General features: G+C 45.8%; 1 protein-coding gene across 1 annotated transcript; it reads right to left on the bottom strand.

The window, feature by feature from the left end:
* Positions 1-1,995: 1,995 nt before the first annotated feature.
* Positions 1,996-25,247, bottom strand: LG02H1orf74 (linkage group 02 C1orf74 homolog). Its single transcript, XM_073615762.1, has 2 exons — positions 25,051-25,247; positions 1,996-3,496 (listed from the first exon to the last, which is right to left on the bottom strand). The coding sequence occupies exon 2, from the start codon at positions 3,462-3,464 to the stop codon at positions 2,688-2,690; it is 777 nt and encodes a 258-aa protein (XP_073471863.1). The 5' UTR covers positions 3,465-3,496; positions 25,051-25,247; the 3' UTR covers positions 1,996-2,687.
* Between the last annotated feature and the right edge of the window lie 716 nt (positions 25,248-25,963).

Here is a 25,963-nt window from a genome sequence, read left to right as displayed (position 1 = left end):
ACTTTTTTTTTTTTTTTGTTGTTTTGTTCTTAGCCACTTAAATACAGGGCACTTGTACACCTTCCTGCCCAGACCAATTTTCAGCGCTGTCGCACTTTGAATGACAATTGCGGTCATGTAACACTGTACCCAAACAAAATTTTTATCATTTTGTTCCCACAAATAGAGCTTTCTTTTGGTGGTTTATTTTTTTGTTTCAGTTACAAAACTTTGTAAATAAGTAAGTTTTCTCCTTCACTGATGGGGCTGCACTGACAGGCACCGATGAGGTGGCACTGATGTGGCACAGATGGGCACTGATGTACTGTTATGTATGCCAATCAGTGCCAAATAATGCCTGCCAATCAGTGATGCCCATTGTGGGCACTGATTGGCATCCCTGGTGGTCTAGGGTGGCATACCGTGTGGTGGCATCCCTGGTGGTCCAGTGCCGATCGGCTCTCCTCCACTCGCATCTGACAGATGCGAGTGAGGAAAAGCCAATCGCTGACTCTTCCTGTTTAGATCGTGATTGGACACGGCTGATCACCAGGTAAAGAATCTGTCAGAGACTCTTTACCTAGATCGGAGTTGCAGTGCGTCAGACTGACACACCACAACAATGATCGCCACGATGCGTGCCCCCGGGGCCGCGTAGCGGCTTAATATCCTGAAGAGGTCATATGACGCCCATGCAGGTCATTAAAACCACTTTGCTGCCGTCATTTTGCTATAGGGCGGGCAGCAAGTGGTTAATAACTTCAGTTTAAGACTTTTAATTGTCGTCCCATGTTTGGCCACATCACTTCCTCAAAATGTCATAGATGAACAGGTCTGAAGCAATGATAAACACTTGATTTACATGACGTAGGAGGAAGTTGCTCTGCTTTTTCATTAGCTGTGGTGTCATTTACTATGATGTAGTTATGTGGTTCAGGGTGCTCATTACTGCAGAGTTGCTCATTTCTAAATTACATGCTGCATGAAAAGTAGGTTAAAATTGTTAATCTGTTATACTCTGCACATATAGGGATGACTACTTAAAAAAGTATTCATACCCCTTGAAATTTTCCACATTTTGTCATGTTACAACCAAAAACGTAAATGTATTTTATTGGGATTTTATGTAATGGACAAACACAAAGGGGGTTATTTACAAATTTTCCTTGCATGTCCCCCTCGGATTTACAGTGACTGCACTTCCAAGTGCACTTGTAGTGCAAAGTGGATTTGCCTTCTGTAAATAACCCCCAAAGTGTCATATAATTGTGAAGTGGAACGAAAAAGATAAATGGTTTTCACATTTGTAAAAAAATGTAAACCGTGTGGCGTACATTTGTATTCAGCCCCCCTGAATAAATGCTTTATAGAACCACCTGTCGTTGCAATTACAGCTATAAGACCTCATCTGGAATATGCAGTTCCGTTTTGAGCACCAGTTCTAAAAAAAGGATATTGGGGAACTGGAGAGAGTGCAGAGAAGGGCAACCAAACTGATAAGAGCCATGGAGGAGCTCAACTATGAGGAAAGATTAGGGGAACTGAATCTATTCCCTCTTTTGAAGAGGAGATTAAGGGGGGTATGATCAACATGTATAACTACATAATTAGTCCATATCGTGAACTTGGTGTTGAGCTATTCACTTTAAAATGCTATCAGAGGACAAGGGGGCACACTTTACATCTAGAGGAAAAAAAATTTCATCTCCAAATACGGAAAAGTTTCTTCACTGTAAGTAAGAGCTGTGAAAATGTGGAATAGACTCCTGCCAGAGATGGTTCTGGCAAGCTCAGTAGATTGCTTTAAAAAGGCCTGGATTCTTTCCTAAATGTACATAATATAACTGGGTACTAACATTTATCGGTAAAGTTGATCCAGGGAAAATCCGATTGCCTCTCTGGGGATCAGGAAGGAATTTTTTTTCCCCTGCTGTAGCAAATTGGTTCAGGCTTTGCTGGGGTATTTTTTTTGCCTTCCTCTGAATCAACTGAGGGTGTAGGTTTGTGTATATGGGATTGTATTTTTTTTTTTTTTTTTTGGTTGCAATAATGAACCTGTGTCTTTTTTTTCAAACTGACTAATCATGTAAGTTTTTTTGGGTATGTTTCTACCAGCTTTGCACATCTAGAGAGTGAAATCTTTGTCCATTCTTCTTTGCAAAATAGCTCAAGCTCTGTCAGATTGGATGGAGAGCGTCTGTGAACAGCAGATTTGTAAATGGTGGATGCTACAAGGGTAACTTTTCCCTGAGCTGTGCTTCATCAGACAAAAATCAAAACAGAATACTGGGGGAGTGTCCCTGTGTCCAACCCCTCCCAACTCATTAATTTGCGAGTGTAAAATTTAGCTTGAGCCGATGAATGCTGTAAATTTTGTTTTGCTCGGAAATTAAAAAAAAGACAGGGATAGCGGATAGCAGTGATGGTGAACCTTGGCACCCCAGATGTTTTAGAGCTACATTTCCCATAATGCTCTTGCACTCTGCAGTGTAGTTGAGCATTATGGGAAATGTAATCCAAAACATCTGGGGGGCCAAGGTTCGACATCACTGCCATATAGAAACATGTGAAGGAGGCTGTATATTGACTAGCATTAATAGTTCATGTTGTTGACAGAAAATCTAGCAGTACAATTAATAGTAAAGCAAATACATAATCTGATGGATATATTACAGATTAAAAAAAATTCATAATGTTTACACATTGAGTCACAGAGCAACAGCTGGTAGCGTTACAGTTTCTGTGATAATTTCAAGGTCTGTGAAGTGGCCTTGCACATGAAACATCTGTCTGAGGCCCTTGATCCACATCTGCAGGAGTGTTTGTACAGACTGATAGATAGACTCTGGAATGGTGAAAGAATAAACTTGTATTTTCTGGAGTCCAACTTTAGGGCATGTAGTCTGAACTGTATAATGTTTGAGTGGTGTGAAAGATAAGCAATTCTCAAAACTTTTTGAAGTGTCAAACCAGTAGACAACAGGAAAGTGCAAAAGAAAACCAAATATGGTGCAGAGGTTCCACTCCGGACAGGGAATGTGGGCTACTGATATACTGCCCTGTTTTATATCCTGATAAGGCTTCAGAAGTGTCAGGAGGTCTGAAAGCTGGGACCTGATCTGACAAAGTCTATCTTGGTTGAACATCTCCGGATGCTTGAGTTGGGCAGAAACATCTATTACATACAAATCTTCCCTGTCCAGTACCAATCCCAGATAGGACACAGTGGTTGAAATCTTTATAATAATAACAGTGTCTGACATGTTAAGAACATGTAGAGGCCCCTTTATGAAGCCCATCTCCTGGAGCTCCCTAAGGTATCCCTGAATTTGTACCACACCTGCTCCCCCGAGATCATATAGAAAACCAGGCTTCAGTCCACAGTCTACAAACAGAATTTCAGCAGCAAGTTTCAGGGCCTGCGATCTCTTCCTCTGTTCAAGGTGATTCTTAGCAGCCAAATGCAGATCCCTTACGAGGGACATTATTTAGGAAAGCATGGACTCAGATGTACAGCCTGTAACACAAAATACATTTGCGATCAACAGTAAAAGTCGAAGGCCACATACATTTTACTTAAAAGGTTCAAAATATCTGTATGATCATAATGTCTTTACAGTCAGTTCAAGGTTCCATCAAACACTATCAGCAACATAAGACTGCATGACATCACTGTGACCAGATATGATTATTTACAATTTTCTATCACTACTAGTCCCAAATGCAACTGCCCAGACAACAGTGCCAACAGTTTGCACAGCACTTTACAACGTGAGGGCAGACAGTATAGTTACAATACAAATCAATATAGGAGGAATCGGAGGGCCCTGGTCATTAGAGCTTACAATGTAAAAGACTCAATGTGAAGTGGCCTTTGTGCTGATACAGTAGCTGCTGTTTGAGGTGAAAGCCAAAGTCCTCTAGACCAGTGGTTCTCAACCCTGTCCTGTTAAACCAGAGTCAGAGTCAATGACTTGGTATTTTGGATAGCTATTTTATCTAAGAGAAATTCCCAAAACATGGCCTGTTGGGGGTACTTGAGGACAGGGTTGAGAACCACTGCTCTAGACCAATGTTTTCAGGCTTTCCATTATTTTGCACAGGTGATTTGATCAGTTTCACTGCCTTAGTAATTACCACAGCCGTTTCATTTGAGGGAAATCCTGAAAACATGACCCGTTGGAGCGCCTTGAGGACTGGAGTTGAGAAACACTGCGTCCCGTAGTGGAAATGTTCTGATGCTGCAGGGGTTAACAGATCTGAGGGACCTGGCGCAGACACTCATCAAGACTACCCTTTCTGCCCCCTCCATTTATAGAAGCTGTACTATAGCTTAGAAAACATAGTATAGATCTAGGTTTGTCCCAAGCATGTTTGAAGCCATATATTGTTGACTGGCTCGCTACCTCTGCTGGAAGTTTATTCCAAGCATCAACTACTCACAGTAAAAATACTTTCCAAGATTAACTGGAGGAAAGTTCGAAGCTAATTTGAGGTCATGTCCCCATGTTCTTGACTTTTGTTTCATATTGAAATTACTGCCCTCCTGAACCTTATTCACCCCCTTGATGTATTTAAAAGGTTTCAATCATGTCTCCCCTTTCCCTTCTTTCCTCCACACTGTACCTATTAAGTTCCTGAAGTTGCTCTCAAAATTTTTTATTCCCCAAACTTTTCACCATTTTTGTTACTCGTCTTCTCTGGACTTTTTCAACCTCGCCTACTATGTTACTATTAACTGCAGCGCTAAGAAATATTAGGAAGTTAGGGTGTAGTGAAACAATTAAGTAAGAGATGCTGTACTGAACAGTAAAGCATATGTGCAAAAACCATAAGTGAAATGAAATGAACAAACACAGTATAAAGTGTCCACATATGGTAAATGGATGATTCCAAACTCAAATTAATAAGAGGAACTGGTATGGACCAAAAAATGACGTGAGACTAGAAAATAAAGTCAATGGTGCACGGTGTGGATCTGTGACTGTGAGTCAACAACGGGGTACAGAACTTCTGTAGCTGTAAACCAACATCTCAATATGGGGCATCAGAACGAAAACATCAGGAAGATAAGATAAGATGGGTACTCTTACCAGATGACGTGGACTCCACTGTCCTATGACATGGAGTCAATGGTGCATGGAGCCAAACCTAGGCTGGAAAACGATATCCGGAACGGTGGAACCTCTGTCTCACTTCTCGACTTCTCTGGTGGGGTGAAGAAACATCAGGAAGGGCCACCAACTGGATATCAGCCAATAGACCTCAAGGATGTGTTCCAAGTAGAAGCCGGGGACAGATTTGATCCAGACCCCGTGATGGAAGGCAGTTTCTTGCATCGGGGTAATATGCAAATAAAAAATAAAAAGCTTCTGCATAGTGCAGGTAAACCAGGGATTTTTATTTCTAAAAATACCATACAAAAAATGGATAAAAGTGATCACAATTGAAATAAAATCTAAGCAGCGTAAGGAAGGGGAGATCGCCCGACGCGTTTCGACCAAGAGGGTCTTCAACAGGGGCATTTTATTTTTTATTTGCATATTACCCCGATGCAAGAAACTGCCTTCCAGTAGCCCTACTTCCATCACGGGGTCTGGATCAAATCTGTCCCCGGCTTCTCCTTGGAACACATCCTTGAGGTCTATTGGCTGATATCCAGTTGGCGGCCCTTCCTGATGTTTCTTCACCCCACCAGAGAAGTGAGACAGAGGTTCCACCGTTCCAGATATCGTTTTCCAGCCTAGGTTTGGCTCCATGCACCATTGACTCCATGTCATATGACAGTGGAGTCCACGTCATCTGGTAAGAGTACCCATCTTATCTTACTTCCTGATGTTTTCATACTGATGCCCCATATCGAGATGTTGGTTTACAGCTACGGAAGTTCTGTACCCCGTTGTTGACTCACAGTCACAGATCCACACCGTGCACCATTGACTTTATTTTCTAGTCTCATCATTTTTTGGTCCATACCAGTTCCTCTTATTAATTTGAGTTTGGAATCATCCATTTACCATATGTGGACACTTTATACTGTGTTTGTTCATTTCATTTCACTTATGGTTTTTGCACATATGCTTTACTGTTCAGTACAGCATCTCTTACTTAATTGTTTCACTACACCCTAACTTCCTAATATTTCTTAGCGCTGCATTTTTTTCCCAGTTACCAGTTATTGTTTGTCACAATGTATGCAGCTGCTGGCTCACATATATTTTATTTTTTCTATTAGAGCGCAGTGTTTTCATATTCTCTTGTACTATGTAACTATGTAATATCTTTTTGGAAGTGAGGTTTCCGGAACTGGACACAGTATTCAAAAGGAGCTCCCATCAATAAAAAGTGATCTGTAAATGGAGGAGGCTAACATTACATCCTCCTGTCCTCCACTCATAGCAGCTATAGTTCAGTGTGGTGGGTGGTAAAGATAGGCAGCTGAGTCATGGTTTTACTGCCCTCTGATTACCCCCCTTAACCCAACACAGTGGCTGGTGGCGGCAAACAACCAGCACTAACCCCCCCTCCCAAGCACTGATGCGCGTGTTGCACACCCTAATTGAGCAAAGCTCTGCCCAATCAGGGTGCAGTGAACAGCTGGTTGTTAAAGAGGAGGTCCAGCCTGAGTGAAAAAAAAAAATTTAAAGTCAGCAGCGACAAATACTGTAGCTGCTGATGTTTAATATTAGGGCACTTACCTGTCCAGGGAGCCTGCGATGTTGGCACCCCAGCCGATCTTCGGACTACGCTATTTGGCTCAGCGGAGGGGGAAAGAGGAGGGGGGGCCGAATGGGAGATCAGGCCACAGCCTCAGTCTTCGGACGTAGGGAAGGGGACCTGTCGAAAACAGGTCCCCGTTCTCTCCTCCCTCCTGAAAGGTGCCAAACGTGGTGGGGGGGTGTATAAGCCGAAGTTCCACTTTAGGGTGGAACTCTGCTTTGAGGAACGGGGCCGGGAAGCCAGCTGCGGCGTCCTTAACAATGCTTAGTCATCAGCTCTGAATTGGCTTCCCCGCTGCCAGCTGAAAAAAAAAAAAAAAAAAACATTGCCGGCAATAAAAAAAGGGGAAAAAAAAAAAAAACTAAGTTGGGGTTCCCTCCCAGTCCATACCAGGCCCTTGAGGTCTGGTATGGATTTTAAGGGCGTTCCCCATGCCAAAATATAAAAAAAACAAACAACACCACACACCATTGTGGGGGTCCCCCCCCAAAACCCATACCAGACCCTTATCCAAGCACGCAACCTGGCAGGCCAGGAAAGGGGGGGGGGGAATTGAGCAAGCGAGCACCCCCCTCCCCTGAACTATACTAGATCACATGCCGTCAACAAGGGGGGCTTTTTTTTTTTTTAAATAGCTGGATGCCGGCAATTGCAACTGCAAATCAAATTTAAATGTGATTTGTCTTTTTTTTTTTTTTTTTTAGAAATGTAATTTTTTTCTGCAGCATGTTCTATACATGCTACAGATGCACCACTTTACAGGCAGACTAAGGGGACCCCCCAGGCACTATAATGTTAAGGAATTTTTCATTTTTATTGTTTCACTTTAAGCATCGTTAAAATCACTGCTCTTAAAAAAAAAAAAATTTGCATTGATACATGTTCCCCAGGGCAGGACCCGGTCCACCACACCCAATTTTTGGCCAATTACATATACATATACATTTTGGCCAAATGCATATAAGCCTTCAAAATGGGGGCTTTTGATTTCTCATGTTCGGCTCCCATAGACTTCAATAGTTTGCAATTCGTGGCAGAACTTTTCCCCTGAGAGAAAGAGCTGGGAACGCACTGCTCAAAGCCACCTGTGAGGATCTGATAAGCTGCTGGAGAGATCCGGGTGCCTGCCTGGTCCGCAGCCAAGGAAATCCAATGGAAACAAAGAATGGCGGCACATCCAGAAGTAAAATCAAAAGAATTTATTGAAAGTCCATAAAATCAAGCGAACATGACAAACATCAAACCAAAAAAGGTGCTTAGTGGACGTGTTTCACGCAGACGTGCTTACTCATCACTTTCCCCTATTCGTGAGTTCTACTGCTAACCAAAGAAGGGGGTGTTTGGCCCGTCTTAGGTAGACAAATGATATTAAACCCACTAATGCTGGTGAGACATGTGCAGCATCACAAAGGCGGGCCTTCTGCTGGGGTGCCACATAATAACAAACTGGCATTTGTACTAAAGTGCGCTCCATAGAACTAGAGATGCACCGAAATTCTGGGCAAAAAAAAAAAAATATGGTGTTAGCGGCATTCGGCCATGGTGCCAACAATGGCACCGAAAACGCACCGCAATTTTACAGCAAATTCACAGATTTTACCGTTTTGGCGCGATTTTACCATGCTGTGCTTATGGGGTTTTTCATAGGTCATGCGACTCAAAAATTGCATCAAAAACATAACAAGGGTGCGTTAATAATGCGTTCTTTTCGGCCAAGTGCATCCTGCATTTTCGGTTTCTGCACCAAAATTTCCATTTGGTGCACCTCTACATAGAACACTCAACACGGAGACCATGCTCTCACCGACAGCTCTGGGTTTCAAACCAACAAGCTAGGAGGACCAGCTCTTGGACACATCACTGCTGTGACAGCCTGTGATTGGCTATCGCAGGGATCACTCAGTAAAGTCCACCACTTTATCATTTTTCTCTTTCAGAAGCAGAAAAATACTGTATCTTTTCTTCTAGTCAGAGGAGAAAATATATAAAATAAACACAATAACAAATATATAATAAAATAATAATAAATACAAAAAAGCTAGATCAGGGCTTGAATTTGAGGTTAGTGTCAGGTTGCATGTGTTGGTAGAATAATAAAAAAAACAAAACAAAAAACATTGTCCTTATTACAAACGCAAACAACAAATGATATATTCATATAGAGTATTACTGCAAATGTCACAAGTAGAAAAATGTATCTTTTTTTCAGCGGCCAATCGTGGCAGGAAATATAGAGCTGAAGTTAATAGAGAAAAAAAATTATATATAAACATATTTATCTGGAAGTTGATGTTTTGAAAGCAGAAAAAGTGGCCATTACAGTTTGTTGTGTATGTGTTGTTGTGTATGGGGCTGCATAACCGCAGACTGGTCAGAGTGTCCATGCTGACCGTGTCCACAGGCAAAAGTGCCTACATTGGACATGTGAACATCAGAACTGGACCACAGGGCAATGGGTGAAGGTGGCCTGATGTGATGAATCACATTTTCTTTTACATTATATGGATAGCTAGTTGAGAGGGGGTTGCTTACCTGGGGAAGAGATGGCACCAGGATGCAGTATAGGAAGGAGGCAAGCCGCTGGAAGAGGTGTCATGCTTTGGGCTGGGAAACCTTGAGTCCTGCTATTTATGTGGATATTACTTGACATGTACCACCTACCTAAACTTGTTGCTGACAGGCATGCTGTTTTCATTGAAACAGTATTGCCTGATGGCAGTGGCCCCTTTCAGAAGGATAATACACCCTCCCACATTGCTAGAATGGTTTGGAGGAACACAAGTTTGAGGTGTTGACTTGGACCTCAAATTTTCCACATCTCAATCCATCAAGCATCTGTGGGATGTGCTGGAAAAAGAAGTCTGATCCATGAAGGCCCCACCTCGCAACCTATGGGACTTAAAGCATCTGCTACTGACGACTGTGCCAGACACCACAGCATACATTCAGAGGTCTAGTGAAGTCCATGCCTCGATGGGCCAGGGCTGTTTTGGCAGAAAAAAGGGGAAACTACTCAACATTGGGTGGTCTTAAAAGCTACAGCTGATGTGTGCAATTATATATATTCTCGGGATCACCGCTGTTCACAGTTTCATAAAACGGACACTACAGAGAGCTGTCTTTTGGTGGTATTTGATCACCACTGAGTTTTTGTGTTTTGCAATATAAAAACGAAAAATTAAGAAATTAAAAAAAAAAGATCCAGGGAATATCCGACTGCCTCGCGGGGGATCAGGAAGGTATTTTTCCCCTGCTGGAGCAAATTGGATCATGCTTTGCAGGGGTTTTTTCACCTTCCTCTGGATCAACTGTAAGTATAGGATTGTGTATATAGGATTGTATTATTTTTTTCCCCCCATTTTATTGGTTGAACTGGATGGACTTGGGTCTTTTTTTCAACCTAACTACAGTATCTCACAAAACTGGGTACACCTCACATTGTTGAAAAATACTTTACTATATTTTTTCTGTGTGACAACACTGAAGAAATTACACTTTGCTACAATGTAAAGTAGTGAGTATACAGCTTGTATAACAGTGTAAATTTGCTGTCCCCTCAAAATAACTCAACACACAACCATTAATGTCCAAACCGCTGGTAACAAAAGAGAGTACACGCCTAAGTGAAAATGTCCAAATTGGGCCCAAAGTGTCAATATTTTGTGTGGCCACCATTATTTTCCAGCACTGCCTTAACCCTCTTGGGCATGGAGTTCACCAGAGCTTCACAGGTTACCACTGAAGTCCTCTTCCACTCCTCCATGACGACATCACAGAGCTGGTGGATGTTAGAGACCTTGCGCTCCTCCACCTTACATTTGAGAATGCCCCACAGATGCTCAATAGAGCTTAGGTCTGGAGAAATGCTTGCAGCATCTTTAGCAAGGCAGTAGTCGTCTTGGAGGTGCGATTGGGGTCGTTATGTTGGAATACTGCCTTGCGGCCCAGTCTCCAAGGGGAGGGGGTCATGCTCTACTTCAGTATGTCACAGTACATGTTACATATCCCACAGTGCTGGCAGCACTCATGCAGGTCCAGACCATGACACTTCCACCACCATGCTTGACTGTAGGCAAGACACACTTGTCCTTGTACTCCTCACCTGGTTGCCACCACACATGCTTGACACCATCTGAACCAAATAATTTCATCGTGGTCTCATCAGACCACATGACACAGTTCCAGTAATCCATGTCCTTAGTCTGCTTGTCTTAAACAAACTGTTTGTGGGCTTTCTTGTGCATCATTTTTAGAAGAGGCTATCATTTGGGGGATATTTGCACTGTCCTGGCATTTTCATTTTATATATATTTTCCACCATAGTTTGTGGACTCTATAAACTTTCCTACATATAATATACACGGATTTGGATTATTTTAACCAAAGAAATGTAGCAGAATACATTTTGGCCTAGATTTATGAAGAAAGGTTATTAATTTGCAAAATTTTATATCCGAAACAAAAATTTCCAAAATCTTCAGTCTTTTTTTGTTTAGCAAAAAATAAAAAACCCAGTGGTGATTAAATACCACCAAAAGAAAGCTCTATTTATGTGAACAAAATGATAATTTCATTTGGGTACAGTGTCGCATGACCGCACAATTGTCATACAAAGTGTGACAGCGCTGAAAATTGGCCTGGGAAGGAAGAGGTACAAGTGCCCAGTATTGAAGTGGTTAAATGTTAATTAAATAGAAATTAAAAAATATCAGAAATAGAATAGTTTAGTTTAAAGGAAGAAGGGGAAGAAAAAGGTAATTAGGGTAAACTAAGGGTTAATAAGGGGTTAAAAATAGATAAAAATAGGTAAACTTTTTTTTTTCCTCATGTCCAATTACTGTACAGCAGGGGTAGGCAACCCCTGGCACACAAAACCTCTTTTGCCGCACTCGACTCTCTCCCCATCATCAGAGCAGCACAGGGAAGGGTCAGTGAGACACTAAGTCCCCTTTCACACTGTGCTGCTTTACCGTCACTTTAGCGGCGGTATACGGCCACTAGCGGGGCAGTTTTACCCCCCTGCTAGCAGCCAAGAAAGGGTTAAAATCAGCGCTTTTGCCAGCGGTATAGCCGTTCTGCCCCATTCATGTCAATGTGAAGGAGCGGTATACATACCGCTTCTTCACCGCTCCAAAGATGCTACTAGCAGGACTTTTTTTACTGTCCTGCCAGCGCACCGCTCCAGTGTGAAAGCCCTCGGGCTTTCACACTGGAGTGTGAGAAGCGGCTCTTTCAGGGTGATTTGCCAGAGCTATTTTTAGCGCTGTAGCGCCTGCAAAGCGCCCCAGTGTGAAAGGGGTCGAATGCATTCAATTCAATGCCCCACAAATGAGAAGATGGTTCAGCGGTGAGACAGAAGACCATGGGTGTATGGCGGTGGAGCAGATGTGCAGGGAAGTACAGTGGTGGGGCAGATGAGAAAGGGGGGGCATTGGTTGGGCAGGGGGTTATAGTGGTGTGACAGAAGAGCAGGGGGGGACAGATGTGCAGGGGCAGATGTGCTGGGGGTTACAGTGGTGGGGCAGACGAGCAGAGGGTTACAGTGGTGGGGCAGACGAGCAGAGGGTTACAGTGGTGGGGCAGACGAGCAGAGGGTTACAGTGGTGGGGCAGACGAGCAGGAGGTTACAGTGGTGGGGCAGACGAGCAGGGGGTTACAGTGGTGGGGCAGACTAGCAGAGGGTTACAGTGGTGGGGCAGACTAGCAGAGGGTTACAGTGGTGGGGCAGACGAGCAGAGGGTTACAGTGGTGGGGCAGACGAGCAGAGGGTTACAGTGGTGGGGCAGACGGGCAGGTGGGTACAGTGGTGGGGCAGGTGGGTACAGTGGCGGGGCAGATGTGCAGGTGGGTACAGTGGTGGGGCAGGTGGGTACAGTGGTGAGGCAGATGAGCAGGTGGGTACAGTGGTGGGGCAGATGTGCAGGTGGGTACAGTGATGAAACAGATTTGCAGGCGTGAAGGTCCATGAATTGGGGCTCATCTGAGGTGTGAGAGTGCAGGATGTTAATTTCTCACTACTAAAGTAGTTTACATTAGCATTTACTTTATAAAAAATCCTTTTCATGATTGAGCGTGTGAAGTTGACATTTTTGGGTTATAAAATCTGCACATTTTTCGGCAAACTGTGCTCAAAAGGTTGCCTACCCGTGCTGTACAGCATGTGCAGATCAAGTTCAGCCCTTTGATCCATAGATGAATGTAACAGAGTAGATACAAAATTAACAATGTTACTTTATTTAGAAAGAAAACAGAAAGATACAATGTTGATAAACACTGGCTCAGATAGTTCTTTTTCTTTTTTTTTTACAGCAGCAGCAATTCTGCCCCCTGTGAAGTGAATGGTGCTGCTCTGCAATGCACACGGCTGCAGCCAATGCATGTGGATTTACACAGATAAAACACGTGGTGAAGAGGTAACATAATGCCTTCCAGTCAAGTGTTCTCTTAAAAGCGATCAATCACAGATTGCAAATGTACACAAGCCCCAGTAGTGGCTTTGATAGATTGTAAAATAAATTGATCATGTATCTCTCCCAATAGGAATAATTGATCTATCATCAACAACCCATTTCAATCGATATGCCACACACACAGGGAAGTACATTTTAATCAATAGTCAGAAGTTAATATTATAAGTTAACACCTCTACATGTGAAATCTGATTGAAAAACAATCAAATTTATGAATAAAGCATATCAGTGCTGCCAATTGATGCACCACGATTGATCATTTTCAGCCTGGTGGATTGAATGCAGTCTAGCATGGGTGGGTTTCCTCCCACACTCCAAAGACATGCTGGTAGATTCATTGGTTCCGGTCTAAATTGGGCCTAGTATGTGTTTGTATGAATGTGAGTTAGGGACCTTAGATTGTAAGCTCCTTGAGGGCAGGGACTGATGTGAATGTACAAAATATATTTAAAGCGGGGGTCCACCTATCTATCGTTTTTTTTTTTTTTTTTTTTGAGTTCATTCACAAACTTTTCTTCTCAGCATTACATACTCACATATTGTGTGTAATATGTCCGCCTGTGTCAGATTTCGTCGGAAAGAATAACTTATATTATTCACTGCAGGCATTTGAAGCCCACAAGCATTTATTTCCTGGATGTGGTGAATGCTGTGCTCCCAGCATTCACCGCTCGTTCCCGCACATGCTCAGTGGCATCCTGGGAAGCCTGAGACTAGCTCCCAGGAGTCTGGGAGAGGCTAGAAACACACCTACTCCCACGGGAGGAGAACCAGGAAGTGCAAAGAAGAATAGAAAAATAAAAAGGTAATTACAGCGATTTAAATTTTTTTAAATGGCATGTCAGCATCTAGGCAAGGAAGAGAATACATACAGATATTGTTCAAAATTTGGGTGGAACTCCGCTTTAAAGTGCTGCATAAATTGACAACGCTATACAAGTACCTGAAATAAATAAAATGATCAGAAGGAAGTTTCGCCTTTTCAAATGTTTGCTTTTTCAGTTGTTTCGATTGGATAATAAACGTAAATACGGCCACCATAACAGAAACAGACAGCAATAAAAACCTGACAGGGGCTCTGTCCCCACATCTATATCCAAATCTAAAATTCTTATCAGTACATTCACTGCATAACGAATGTTGCTTGAAAGTACATTAAAAAATAAAAATGAAATAAAAAGAATGCTTTTACCATAACTTATCCGCAGGATGTGGAAACCTTGCAAAAAGACCTGACCAAATTAATGGGGTGGGCAACCACATGGCAAATGAGGTTCAATGTAGAAAAATGTAAAATAATGCATTTGGGTGGCAAAAATATGAATGCAATCTATACACTGGGGGGGAACCTCTGGGGGAATCTAGGATGGAAAAGGACCTGGGGGTCCTAGTAGATGATAGGCTCAGCAATGGCATGCAATGCCAAGCTGCTGCTAACAAAGCAAACAGAATATTGGCATGCATTAAAAGGGGGATCAACTCCAGAGATAAAACAATAATTCTGCTCTACAAGACTCTGGTCCGGCCGTACCTGGAGTATGCTGTCCAGTTCTGGGCACCAGTCCTCAGGAAGGATGTACTGGAAATGGAGCGAGTACAAAGAAGGGCAACAAAGCTAATAAAGGGTCTGGAGGATATTAGTTATAAAGAAAGGTTGCGAGCACTGAACTTATTCTCTCTGGAGAAGAGACGCTTGAGAGGGGATATGATTTAAATTTACAAATACCGTAGTGGTGACCCCACAATAGGGATAAAACTTTTTCGCAGAAGGGAGTTTACCAAGACTCGTGGCCACTCATTACAATTAGAAGAAAAGAGGTTTAACCTTAAACTACGTAGAGGGTTCTTTACTGTAAGAGCGGCAAGGATGTGGAATTCCCTTCCACAGGCGGTGGTCTCAGCGGGGAGCATTGATAGCTTTAAGAAACTATTAGATAAGCACCTGAATGACCGCAACATACAGGGATATACAATGTAATACTGCCACATAATCACACACATAGGTTGGACTTGATGGACTTGTGTTTTTTTTCAACCTCACCTACTATGTAACCATGTAACTATGTATGTAACCATTGGAACGTGGAGTGAACAGATTTTCCCAAATGTAAACCACATTCACTATTGGGCTCCATTCACACTTGTAGGACTCCAAAGTTGCGCTGACTTTGGAGTGCAACTTCAACATGACTTTGGCTTTGACCAGTGATAATGGACAACTGTTTCATTGTATAACATTCAGGTCGGACTTTCCTGCAACTTCTGAGGATTAACATTGAAGTGTATGGCCCTCAAGTTGTATGAAAGTCGGACCAAGGTAGTGCATGAACTACTTTGAAATCGCTGAAACTTTAACCACTTAAGGACCGCCTAACGCCGATTTACGTCGGCAAGGCGGCACGGGCAGGCAAAATCACGTACATGTACGTGATTTGCCTCTCGCGGGTGGGGGGTCCGATCGGACCCCCCCCCGGTGCCCGAAGCGGTCCCGTTCTGTTCCCCGGCGATCCGAGATGAGGGGGAGGCCATCCGTTCGTGGCCCCCCCCCTCGCGATCGCCGCCGGCCAATGGGAACACTCCTTTGCTGCTGTATGCTAAACAGCAGCAAAGGAAATGATGTCATCTCCCCTCGGCTCGGTAGTTTCCGTTCCAGCGCCGAGGGGAGAAGACATCCGAGTAAGTGAAAACACTACACACACACAGTAGAACATGCCAGGCATACAAAACACCCCGATCCCCCCCCCCGATCGCCCCCCGATCCCCCCCCAATCACCCCCCCCCCCGTCACAAACTGACACCAGCAGGTTTTTTTTTTTTTTTTTCTGATTACTGCATTGGTGTCAGTTTGTGACAGTTACAGTGTTGGGACAGTGAATATTACCCCCCTTTATGTCTAGGATACCCCCCTAACCCCCCCTAATAAAGTTTTAACCCCTTGATCACCCCCCATCGCCAGTGTCGCTAAGCGATCATTTTTCTGATCGCTGTATTAGTGTCGCTGGTGATGCTAGTTAGTGAGGTAAATATTTAGGTTCGCCGTCAGCGTTTTATAGTGACAGGGACCCCCATATACTACCTAATAAATGTTTTAACCCCTTGATTGCCCCCTAGTTAACCCTTTCACCACTGATCACCGTATAACCGTTACGGGTGACGCAGGTTAGTTCGTTTATTTTTTATAGTGTCAGGGCACCCGCCGTTTATTACCGAATAAAGGTTTAGCCCCCCGATCGCCCGGCGGTGATATGCGTCGCCCCAGGCAGCGTCAGATTAGCGCCAGTACCGCTAACACCCACGCACGCAGCATACACCTCCCTTAGTGGTATAGTATCTGTACGGATCAATATCTGATCCGATCAGATCTATACTAGCGTCCCCAGCAGTTTAGGGTTCCCAAAAACACAGTGTTAGCGGGATCAGCCCAGATACCCGCTAGCACCTGCATTTTGCCCCTCCGCCCAGCCCACCCAAGTGCAGTATCGATCGATCACTGTCACTTACAAAACACTAAACGCATAACTGCAGCGTTCGCAGAGTCAGGCCTGATCCCTACGATCGCTAACAGTTTTTTTGGTAGCATTTTGGTGAACTGGCAAGCAAGCACCAGGCAGCGTCAGGTTAGCGCCAGTAGCGCTAACACCCACGCACGCACTGTACACCTCCCTTAGTGGTATAGTATCTGATCAGATCAATATCTGATCCGATCAGATCTATACTAGCGTCCCCAGCAGTTTAGGGTTCCCAAAAACGCAGTGTTAGCGGGATCAGCCCAGATACCTGCTAGCACCTGCGTTGTGCCCCTCCGCCCGGCCCAGCCCAGCCCACCCAAGTGCAGTATCGATCGATCACTGTCACTTACAAGGCACTAAACGCATAACTGCAGCGTTCGCAGAGTCAGGCCTTATCCCTGCGATCGCTAACAGTTTTTTTGGTAGCATTTTGGTGAACTAGCAAGCACCGGCCCCAGGCAGCGTCAGGTTAGCGCCAGTACCACTAACACCCACGCACGCAGCATACGCCTCCTTTAGTGGTATAGTATCTGAACGGATCAATATCTGATCCGATCAGATCTATACTAGCGTCCCCAGCAGTTTAGGGTTCCCAAAAACGCAGTGTTAGCGGGATCAGCCCAGATACCTGCTAGCACCTGCGTTTTGCCCCTCCGCCCGGCCCAGTCCAGCCCACCCAAGTGCAGTATCGATCGATCACTGACACTTACAAAACACTAAACGCATAACTGCAGCGTTCGCAGAGTCAGACCTGATCCCTGCGATCGCTAACAGTTTTTTTGGAAGCTTTTTATTGAACTGGCAAGCACCAGCGGCCTAGTATACCCCGGTCGTAGTCAAACCAGCGCTGCAGTAACACTTGGTGACGTGGCGAGTCCCATAAGTGCAGTTCAAGCTGGTGAGGTGGCAAGCACAAGTAGTGTCCCGCTGCCACCAAAAAGACAAACACAGGCCCGTCGTGCCCATAATGCCCTTCCTGCTGCATTCGCCAATCCTAATTGGGAACCCACCACTTCTGCAGCGCCCGTACTTCCCCCATTCACATCCCCAACCAAATGCAGTCGGCTGCATGAGAGGCATTTTCTTTATGTCCTCCCGAGTACCCCTACCCAACGAACCCCCCCAAAAAGATGTCGTGTCTGCAGCAAACGCGGATATAGGCGTGACACCCGCTATTATTGTCCCTCCTGTCCTGACAATCCTGGTCTTTGCATTGGTGAATGTTTTGAACGCTACCATACACTAGTTGAGTATTAGCGTAGGGTACAGCATTGCACAGACTAGGCACACTTTCACAGGGTCTCCCAAGATGCCATCGCATTTTGAGAGACCCGAACCTGGAACCGGTTACCGTTATAAAAGTTAGTTACAAAAAAAGTGTAAAAAAAAAATATATATATATAAAATTAAAAAAAATAGTTGTCGTTTTATTGTTCTCTCTCTCTATTCTCTCTCTCTATTGTTCTGCTCTTTTTTTACTGTATTCTATTCTGCAGTGTTTTATTGTTATTGTTATTGTTATTGTTATTATGTTTTATCATGTTTGTTTTTCAGGTATGTAATTATTTATACTTTACTGTTTACTGTGCTTTATTGTTAACCATTTTTTTGTCTTCAGGTACGCCATTCACAACTTTGAGTGGTTATACCAGAATGATGCCTGCAGGTTTAGGTATCATCTTGGTATCATTCTTTTCAGCCAGCGGTCGGCTTTCATGTAAAAGCAATCCTAGCGGCTAATTAGCCTCTAGACTGCCTTTACAAGCCGTGGGAGGGAATGCCCCCCCCCCCCCCCCACCGTCTTCCGTGTTTTTCTCTGGCTCTCCTGTCTCAACAGGGAACCTGAGAATGCAGCCTGTGATTCAGCCAGCTGACCATAGAGCTGATCAGAGACAAGAGTGGCTCCAAACATCTCTATGGCCTAAGAAACCGGAAGCTACGAGCATTTTATGACTTAGATTTCGCCGGATGTAAATAGCGCCATTGGGAAATTGGGGAAGCATTTTATCACACCGATCTTGGTGTGGTCAGATGCTTTGAAGGCAGAGGAGAGATCTAGGGTCTAATAGACCCCATTTTTTTCAAAAAAGAGTACCTGTCACTACCTATTGCTATCATAGGGGATATTTACATTCCCCGAGATAACAATAAAAATGATTTAAAAAAAAAAAAAAATGAAAGGAACAGTTTAAAAATAAGATAAAAAAGCAAAAAAATAATAAAGAAAAAAAAAAAAAAAAAAAAAAAAAAAAAGCACCCCTGTCGCCCCCTGCTCTTGCGCTAAGGCGAACGCAAGCGGCGGTCTGTCGTCAAACGTAAACAGCAATTGCACCATGCATGTGAGGTATCGCCGCGAAGGTCAGATCGAGAGCAGTAATTTTTGCAGTAGACCTCCTCTGCAAATCTAAAGTGGTAACCTGTAAAGGCTTTTAAAGGCTTTTAAAAATGTATTTATTTTGTTGCCACTGCACGTTTGTGCGCAATTGTAAAGCATGTCATGTTTGGTATCCATGTACTCGGTCTAAGATCATCTTTTTTATTTCATCAAACATTTGGGCAATATAGTGTGTTTTAGTGCATTAAAATTTAAAAAAGTGTGTTTTTTCCCCAAAAAATGCGTTTGAAAAATCGCTGCGCAAATACTGTGTGAAAAAAAAAAATGAAACACCCACCATTTTAATCTGTAGGGCATTTGCTTTAAAAAAATATATAATGTTTGGGGGTTCAAAGTAATTTTCTTGCAAAAAAAAAAAACTTTTTCATGTAAAAAATAAGTGTCAGAAAGGGCTTTGTCTTCAAGTGGTTAGAAGAGTGGGTGATGTGTGACATAAGCTTCTAAATGTTGTGCATAAAATGCCAGGACAGTTCAAAACCCCCCCCAAATGACCCCATTTTGGAAAGTAGACACCCCAAGCTATTTGCTGAGAGGCATGTCGAGTCCATGGAATATTTTATATTGCGACACAAGTTGCGGGAAAGAGACAAATTTTTTTTTTTTTTTGCACAAAGTTGTCACTAAATGATATATTGCTCAAACATGCCATGGGAATATGTGAAATTACACCCCAAAATACATTCTGCTGCTTCTCCTGAGTACGGGGATACCACATGTGTGAGACTTTTTGGGAGCCTAGCCGCGTACGGGACCCCGAAAACCAAGCACCGCCTTCAGGCTTTCTAAGGGCGTGAATTTTTGATTTCACTCTTCACTGCCTATCACAGTTTCGGAGGCCATGGAATGCCCAGGTGGCACAAAACCCCCCCAAATGACCCCATTTTGGAAAGTAGACACCCCAAGCTATTTGCTGAGAGGTATAGTGAGTATTTTGCAGACCTCACTTTTTGTCACAAAGTTTTGAAATTTGAAAAAAGAAAAAAAAAAAAAGTTTTTTCTTGTCTTTCTTCATTTTCAAAAACAAATGAGAGCTGCAAAATACTCACCATGCCTCTCAGCAAATAGCTTGGGGTGTCTACTTTCCAAAATGGGGTCATTTGGGGGGGTTTTGTGCCACCTGGGCATTCCATGGCCTCCGAAACGGTGTTAGGCAGTGAAGAGTAAAATCAAAAATTCACGCCCTTAAAAACGCTGAAGGCGGTGATTGGTTTTCGGGGTCCCGTACGCGGCTAGGCTCCCAAAAAGTCTCACACATGTGGTATCCCCGTACTCAGGAGAAGCAGCTAAATGTATTTTGGGGTGCAATTCCACATAGGCCCATGGCCTGTGTGAGCAATATATCATTTAGTGACAACTTTGTGCAAAAAAAAAAAAAAAAAAGTGTCACTTTCCCGCAACTTGTGTCAAAATATAAAATATTCCATGGACTCAATATGCCTCTCAGCAAATAGCTTGGGGTGTCTACTTTCCAAAATGGGGTCATTTGGGGGGGGGTTGTGCCACCTGGGCATTCCATGGCCTCCGAAACTGTGATAGGCAGTGAAGAGTGAAATCAAAAAGTTACACCCTTAGAAATCCTGAAGGCGGTGATTGGTTTTCGGGGTCCCTTACGCGGCTAGGCTCCCAAAAAGTCCCACACATGTGGTATCCCCGTACTCAGGAGAAGTAGCTGAATATATTTTGGGGTGCAATTCCACATAGGCCCATGGCCTGTGTGAGCAATATATCATTTAGTGACAACTTTTTGTAAATATTTTTTTTTGTCATTATTCAATCACTTGGGACAAAAAAAATAAATATTCAATGGGTTCAACATGCCTATCATCAATTTCCTTGGGGTGTCTACTTTCCAAAATGGGGTCATTTGGGGGGGTTTTGTACTGCCCTGCCATTTTAGCACCTCAAGAAATGACATAGGCAGTCATAAACTAAAAGCTGTGTAAATTCCAGAAAATGTACCCTAGTTTGTAGACGCTATAACTTTTGCGCAAACCAATAAATATACGCTTATTGACATTTTTTTTACCAAAGACATGTGGCCGAATACATTTTGGCCTAAATGTATGACTAAAATTGAGTTTATTGGATTTTTTTTATAACAAAAAGTAGAAAATATCATTTTTTTTCAAAATTTTCGGTCTTTTTCCGTTTATAGCGCAAAAAATAAAAACTGCAGAGGTGATCAAATACCATCAAAAGAAAGCTCTATTTGTGGGAAGAAAAGGACGCAAATTTCGTTTGGGTACAGCATTGCATGACCGCGCAATTAGCAGTTAAAGCGACGCAGTGCCAAATTGGAAAAAGACCTCTGGTCCTTAGGCAGCATAATGGTCCGGGGCTCAAGTGGTTAAGTTGCACATATATGAATGGTTATCATTGGAAAACATGGGGAACGACTTATCAAGCAACGTCTAAAGTTGCCTATCATCCAAAGTTGCACAAATGTGAAGGAGGGTCTGCACTTGTTCAGGCGTGCAGTTGGGGGGGGGGGGCTCACACCTGTTCGGGTGTGCAGTTAGGGGGAACGCACTTGTTCAGGCGTGCAGTTGGGGGGGTTGGGGGAACGCACTTGTTCAGGCGTGCAGTGGGGGGGGGGGTTCACACCTGTTCTGGTGTGCAGTTCGGGGAACGCACTTGTTCAGGCGTGCAGTTGGGGGGGTTTGGGGGAACGCACTTGTTCAGGCGTGCAGTTGGGGGGGTTGGGGGAACGCACTTGTTCAGGCGTGCAGTTGGGGGGGTTGGGGGAACGCACTTGTTCAGGCGTGCAGTTGGGGGGGTTGGGGGAACGCACTTGTTCAGGCGTGCAGTTGGGGGGGTTGGGGGAACGCACTTGTTCAGGCGTGCAGTTGGGGGGGTTGGGGGAACGCACTTGTTCAGGCGTGCAGTTGGGGGGGTTGGGGGAACGCACTTGTTCAGGCGTGCAGTTGGGGGGGTTGGGGGAACGCACTTGTTCAGGCGTGCAGTTGGGGAGGGGGGGGGAGACGCACTTGTTCAGGCGTGCAGTTGGGGGGGGGGGGGGAGACGCACTTGTTCAGGCGTGCAGTTGGGGGGGGGGGGAGACGCACTTGTTCAGGCGTGCAGTTGGGGGGGGGGGAGACGCACTTGTTCAGGCGTGCAGTTGGGGGGGGGGAGACGCACTTGTTCAGGCGTGCAGTTGGGGGGGGGGGGGAGACGCACTTGTTCAGGCGTGCAGTTGGGGAGGGGGGGGGAGACGCACTTGTTCAGGCGTGCAGTTGGGGGGGGGGGGAGACGCACTTGTTCAGGCGTGCAGTTGGGGGGGGGGGGGGAGACGCACTTGTTCAGGCGTGCAGTTGGGGGGGGGGGGAGACGCACTTGTTCAGGCGTGCAGTTGGGGGGGGGGGGGAGACGCACTTGTTCAGGCGTGTAGTTGGGGGGGGGGGGAGACGCACTTGTTCAAGCGTGCAGTTGGGGGGGGGAGACGCACTTGTTCAGGCGTGCAGTTGGGGGGGGGAGAGACGCACTTGTTCAGGCGTGCAGTTGGGGGGGGGAGAGACGCACTTGTTCAGGCGTGCAGTTGGGGGGGAGGGCGCACTTGTTCAGGCGTGCAGTTGAGGGGGGAACGCACTTGTTCAGGCGTGCAGTTGGGGGGGGGGGGGGAACGCACTTGTTCAGGCGTGCAGTTGGGGGGGGGGGGACGCACTTGTTCAGGCATGCAGTTGGGGGGGGGGGGGACGCACTTGTTCAGGCGTGCAGTTGGGGGGGGGGGACGCACTTGTTCAGGCGTGCAGTTGGGGGGGGGGGGAACGCACTTGTTCAGGCGTGCAGTTGGGGGGGGGACTGCACTTGTTCAGGCGTACAGTTGGGGGGGGGACTGCACTTGTTCAGGCGTACAGTTGGGGGGGGGACTGCACTTGTTCAGGCGTACAGTTGGGGGGGGGACTGCACTTGTTCAGGCGTACAGTTGGGGGGGGACTGCACTTGTTCAGGCGTACAGTTGGGGGGGGGGGGGACTGCACTTGTTCAGGCGTACAGTTGGGGGGGGGGGGGGGACTGCACTTGTTCAGGCGTACAGTTGGGGGGGGGGGGGGGACTGCACTTGTTCAGGCGTACAGTTGGGGGGGGGGGCTGCACTTGTTCAGGCGTACAGTTGGGGGAGGGGGACTGCACTTGTTCAGGCGTACAGTTGGGGGGGGGGACTGCACTTGTTTAAGCGTACAGTTGGGGGGGGGACTGCACTTGTTCAGGCGTACAGTTGGGGGGGGGAACTGCACTTGTTCAGGTGTACAGTTGGGGGGGGGGGGAATGCACTTGTTCAGGCGTACAGTTGGGGGGGCGCACTTGTTCAGGTGTACAGTTGGGGGGGGGGGGGACTGCACTTGTTCAGGTGTACAGTTGGGGGGGTGGGAACTGCACTTGTTCAGGTGTACAGTTGGGGGGGGGGGGGGACTGCACTTGTTCAGGCGTACAGTCTGGGAGGAACTGCACTTGTTCAGGCGTACAGTTGGGGGGGGGGGACTGCACTTGTTCAGGTGTACAGTTGGGAGGGGGGGAGAGAACGCACTTGTTCAGGCATACAATTGTGGGGCTCGTGCTCATCCTGCTCATTCAAATTTTCTTATCCATTCAAAAAAACAAACACTGATTTGACCCCACTAATGATTAGAAGATTGAAGGACTGCTAAAGATTAGGAGATTGAAGAGACATTCTTAAAGCGGAGTTACACCCAAAAGTGGAACTTCAGCTCGTTGTATTGCTTCCCCCCTCCGGTGGCACCTTTCGGGGGGGGGGATACCTGTCTTTCACAGGTATCCTGTTCCCACTTTCGTGAGCCTGAGCCGTGGTTATCTGCGTCATTGTTGGGGCTCCCTCCTCCTCCTTCCCCGGGTACCGGGCTAGTAGGAGAGAGGAGCGGAGCCTCGTGCATGCGCAGTAGGGTTCCTGTCGTGAAGCCGTAAGGCTACACTGCCGGAGTTCTGTTGATATGTGCCCACCATCGAAAAGTGCCCGCACATGCGCAGAATAGAAGAGCACTCCAGCTGAGTTTCCGATCAGCTGGTGTGACGTCCCACAGCACAGGCGCACATCATAGGAGCCTTTTTTCGATGTGAGATACTATTTCTCTGGCAAAATTTAATGCTACGCAAAGAGCGGAGGGACACCATATTTGTTAAAATGTGCCTCGTTGTTGCGCCACAGGTTTACAGCGAGGCACAATGTGACATCCACGGTCAGAGGCGGCTCTCTAATTAGGCAAATTAGGCGGTCGCCTAAGGCCTCGCACTCACAGGGGCCTCGCGGCCGCCTAATTTGCCTGTTCTCAATCACTGAAGTTGACACCGGCGGCTCCGCCTACCCCCCACTGGGACTCTGTGGCTTAGGAGCTGACGGACAAATCAGATACTGCCCGCAGCCTGAGGAATAGCAGCCTTATCACGGAGCGTCCCAGTCCGTGGGGCCTCATGTGTAAGTTTTGCCTAAGGCCTCACAAAGCCTAGAGCCGCCTCTGTCCACGGTGTCCCTCCACTCTTTGTATAGCTTTCAATTGTGTCTGTGAAATGGTATCGCCCGTCGAAAAAAAAACACTCCTACGATGTGCGCATGCGCTATGGTGATGTCACTCCATCTGATCGACAACTCAGCCGGAGTGCCCTTGTGTTCTGCACAAGCGCAGGCACTTTTCGACGGAGGGCACAAATCGATAGAACATCGGGTTCCCTTACTCACAATGGAGGTACCATGCAAGCGACAGCTGACGGAAACATCAGCTGCGGTGCCGACATCGCTGGACTCCAGGACAGGTAAGTGTCTGATTATTAAAAGTCAGTAGCTGCAGGCTTTTCATTTTTGCAGTGCTGAGCGGACCCCTGCTTTAAAGAAAAATCGACTGAACAAAAGTCTATTAAGTTTTTCATAATGAAAGCCTGGAGAAGCAGCACTTTGTAGAATGGAGAGGAGAGTGCTGAGTATTAGAGGAGAGCCATGTATGAGGGGAGCCATACACAACCCTGTCCTTACCTGCCCTCTGAATGGAGACCCTCATACACAGCACACATATGAAGGAAAGGCAGTCTCTTCTTCCGGTGTCTCGGTGTGTCACTCACATAACATCCGCCTTCTCTTCACAGGTCTGCAGGCATCTCCTGTGCCGTAAAGCACGAGTGCTGTGAATGTGTTTCTATGAAGTGATGGGAGGGGGAGGGGAGGCTGCATGCACAATCCCTGTGTGTGACGTCACCCTGCGAGCTAAACATTAACCCATCACTGCCTGCCTCTCATTAAAAGACACTGTTTCCGTGTCCTCTGTATAATCTACAGTCACCCCCTCACTGCTGGATATGGGGACCTTGTTTGTTTCCTGTGTCTCACACTGACAATATTTACACATGAACATTACAGACTGATACTTTTGTTCCACATTCCAGAGAGAGGATTCTCTGTATGTAAACTTCCCTCAGTACAGCCTCATGTCCTCTATAATATGGTGGCTCAGCTGGAAGGGCTCAGTCAGGACTGGTTCACCTCAGAGCATGGTTCAGGAAAGGCGTATTCCCTGAGCGTCTTCCACACCGACCGCGCTCCCAACACACAGCCCTGCTGCGGGTGCCAATATCTTGGTAACGGCACCCCCACACACAGTGCATTTGTGGGCACCGAGTCATAGGGTACTGCAGTACCGCTAGGTTCACATGCGTGTAATCGCACACCTTCCCTCACCCACAGAGAAAAATGCGCTGCTGCTTAGGAGATGCGTGGGGGTTCCCGTTATTCCTAATGGCACCCCCCACACACTGGAAACAACGACACGGTAAATAGGCTGCTGTGCCCAAGCAAATACAGCCACCAGAAACTGCATAGATGTGAACCGGGGGGGGGGGGGGGGGGGTACTATGCGGTTTGTTTCCATGCAATTTGAAAAGTAGTGCATGAG

This window comes from Aquarana catesbeiana, linkage group LG02, assembly GCF_042186555.1.
Source record: "Aquarana catesbeiana isolate 2022-GZ linkage group LG02, ASM4218655v1, whole genome shotgun sequence".
NCBI classification, from domain to species: Eukaryota; Metazoa; Chordata; class Amphibia; order Anura; family Ranidae; genus Aquarana; species Aquarana catesbeiana.
The sequence above is the reverse complement of the archived record's forward strand: the minus strand, read 5'-3'. Positions and strand labels throughout refer to the sequence as shown.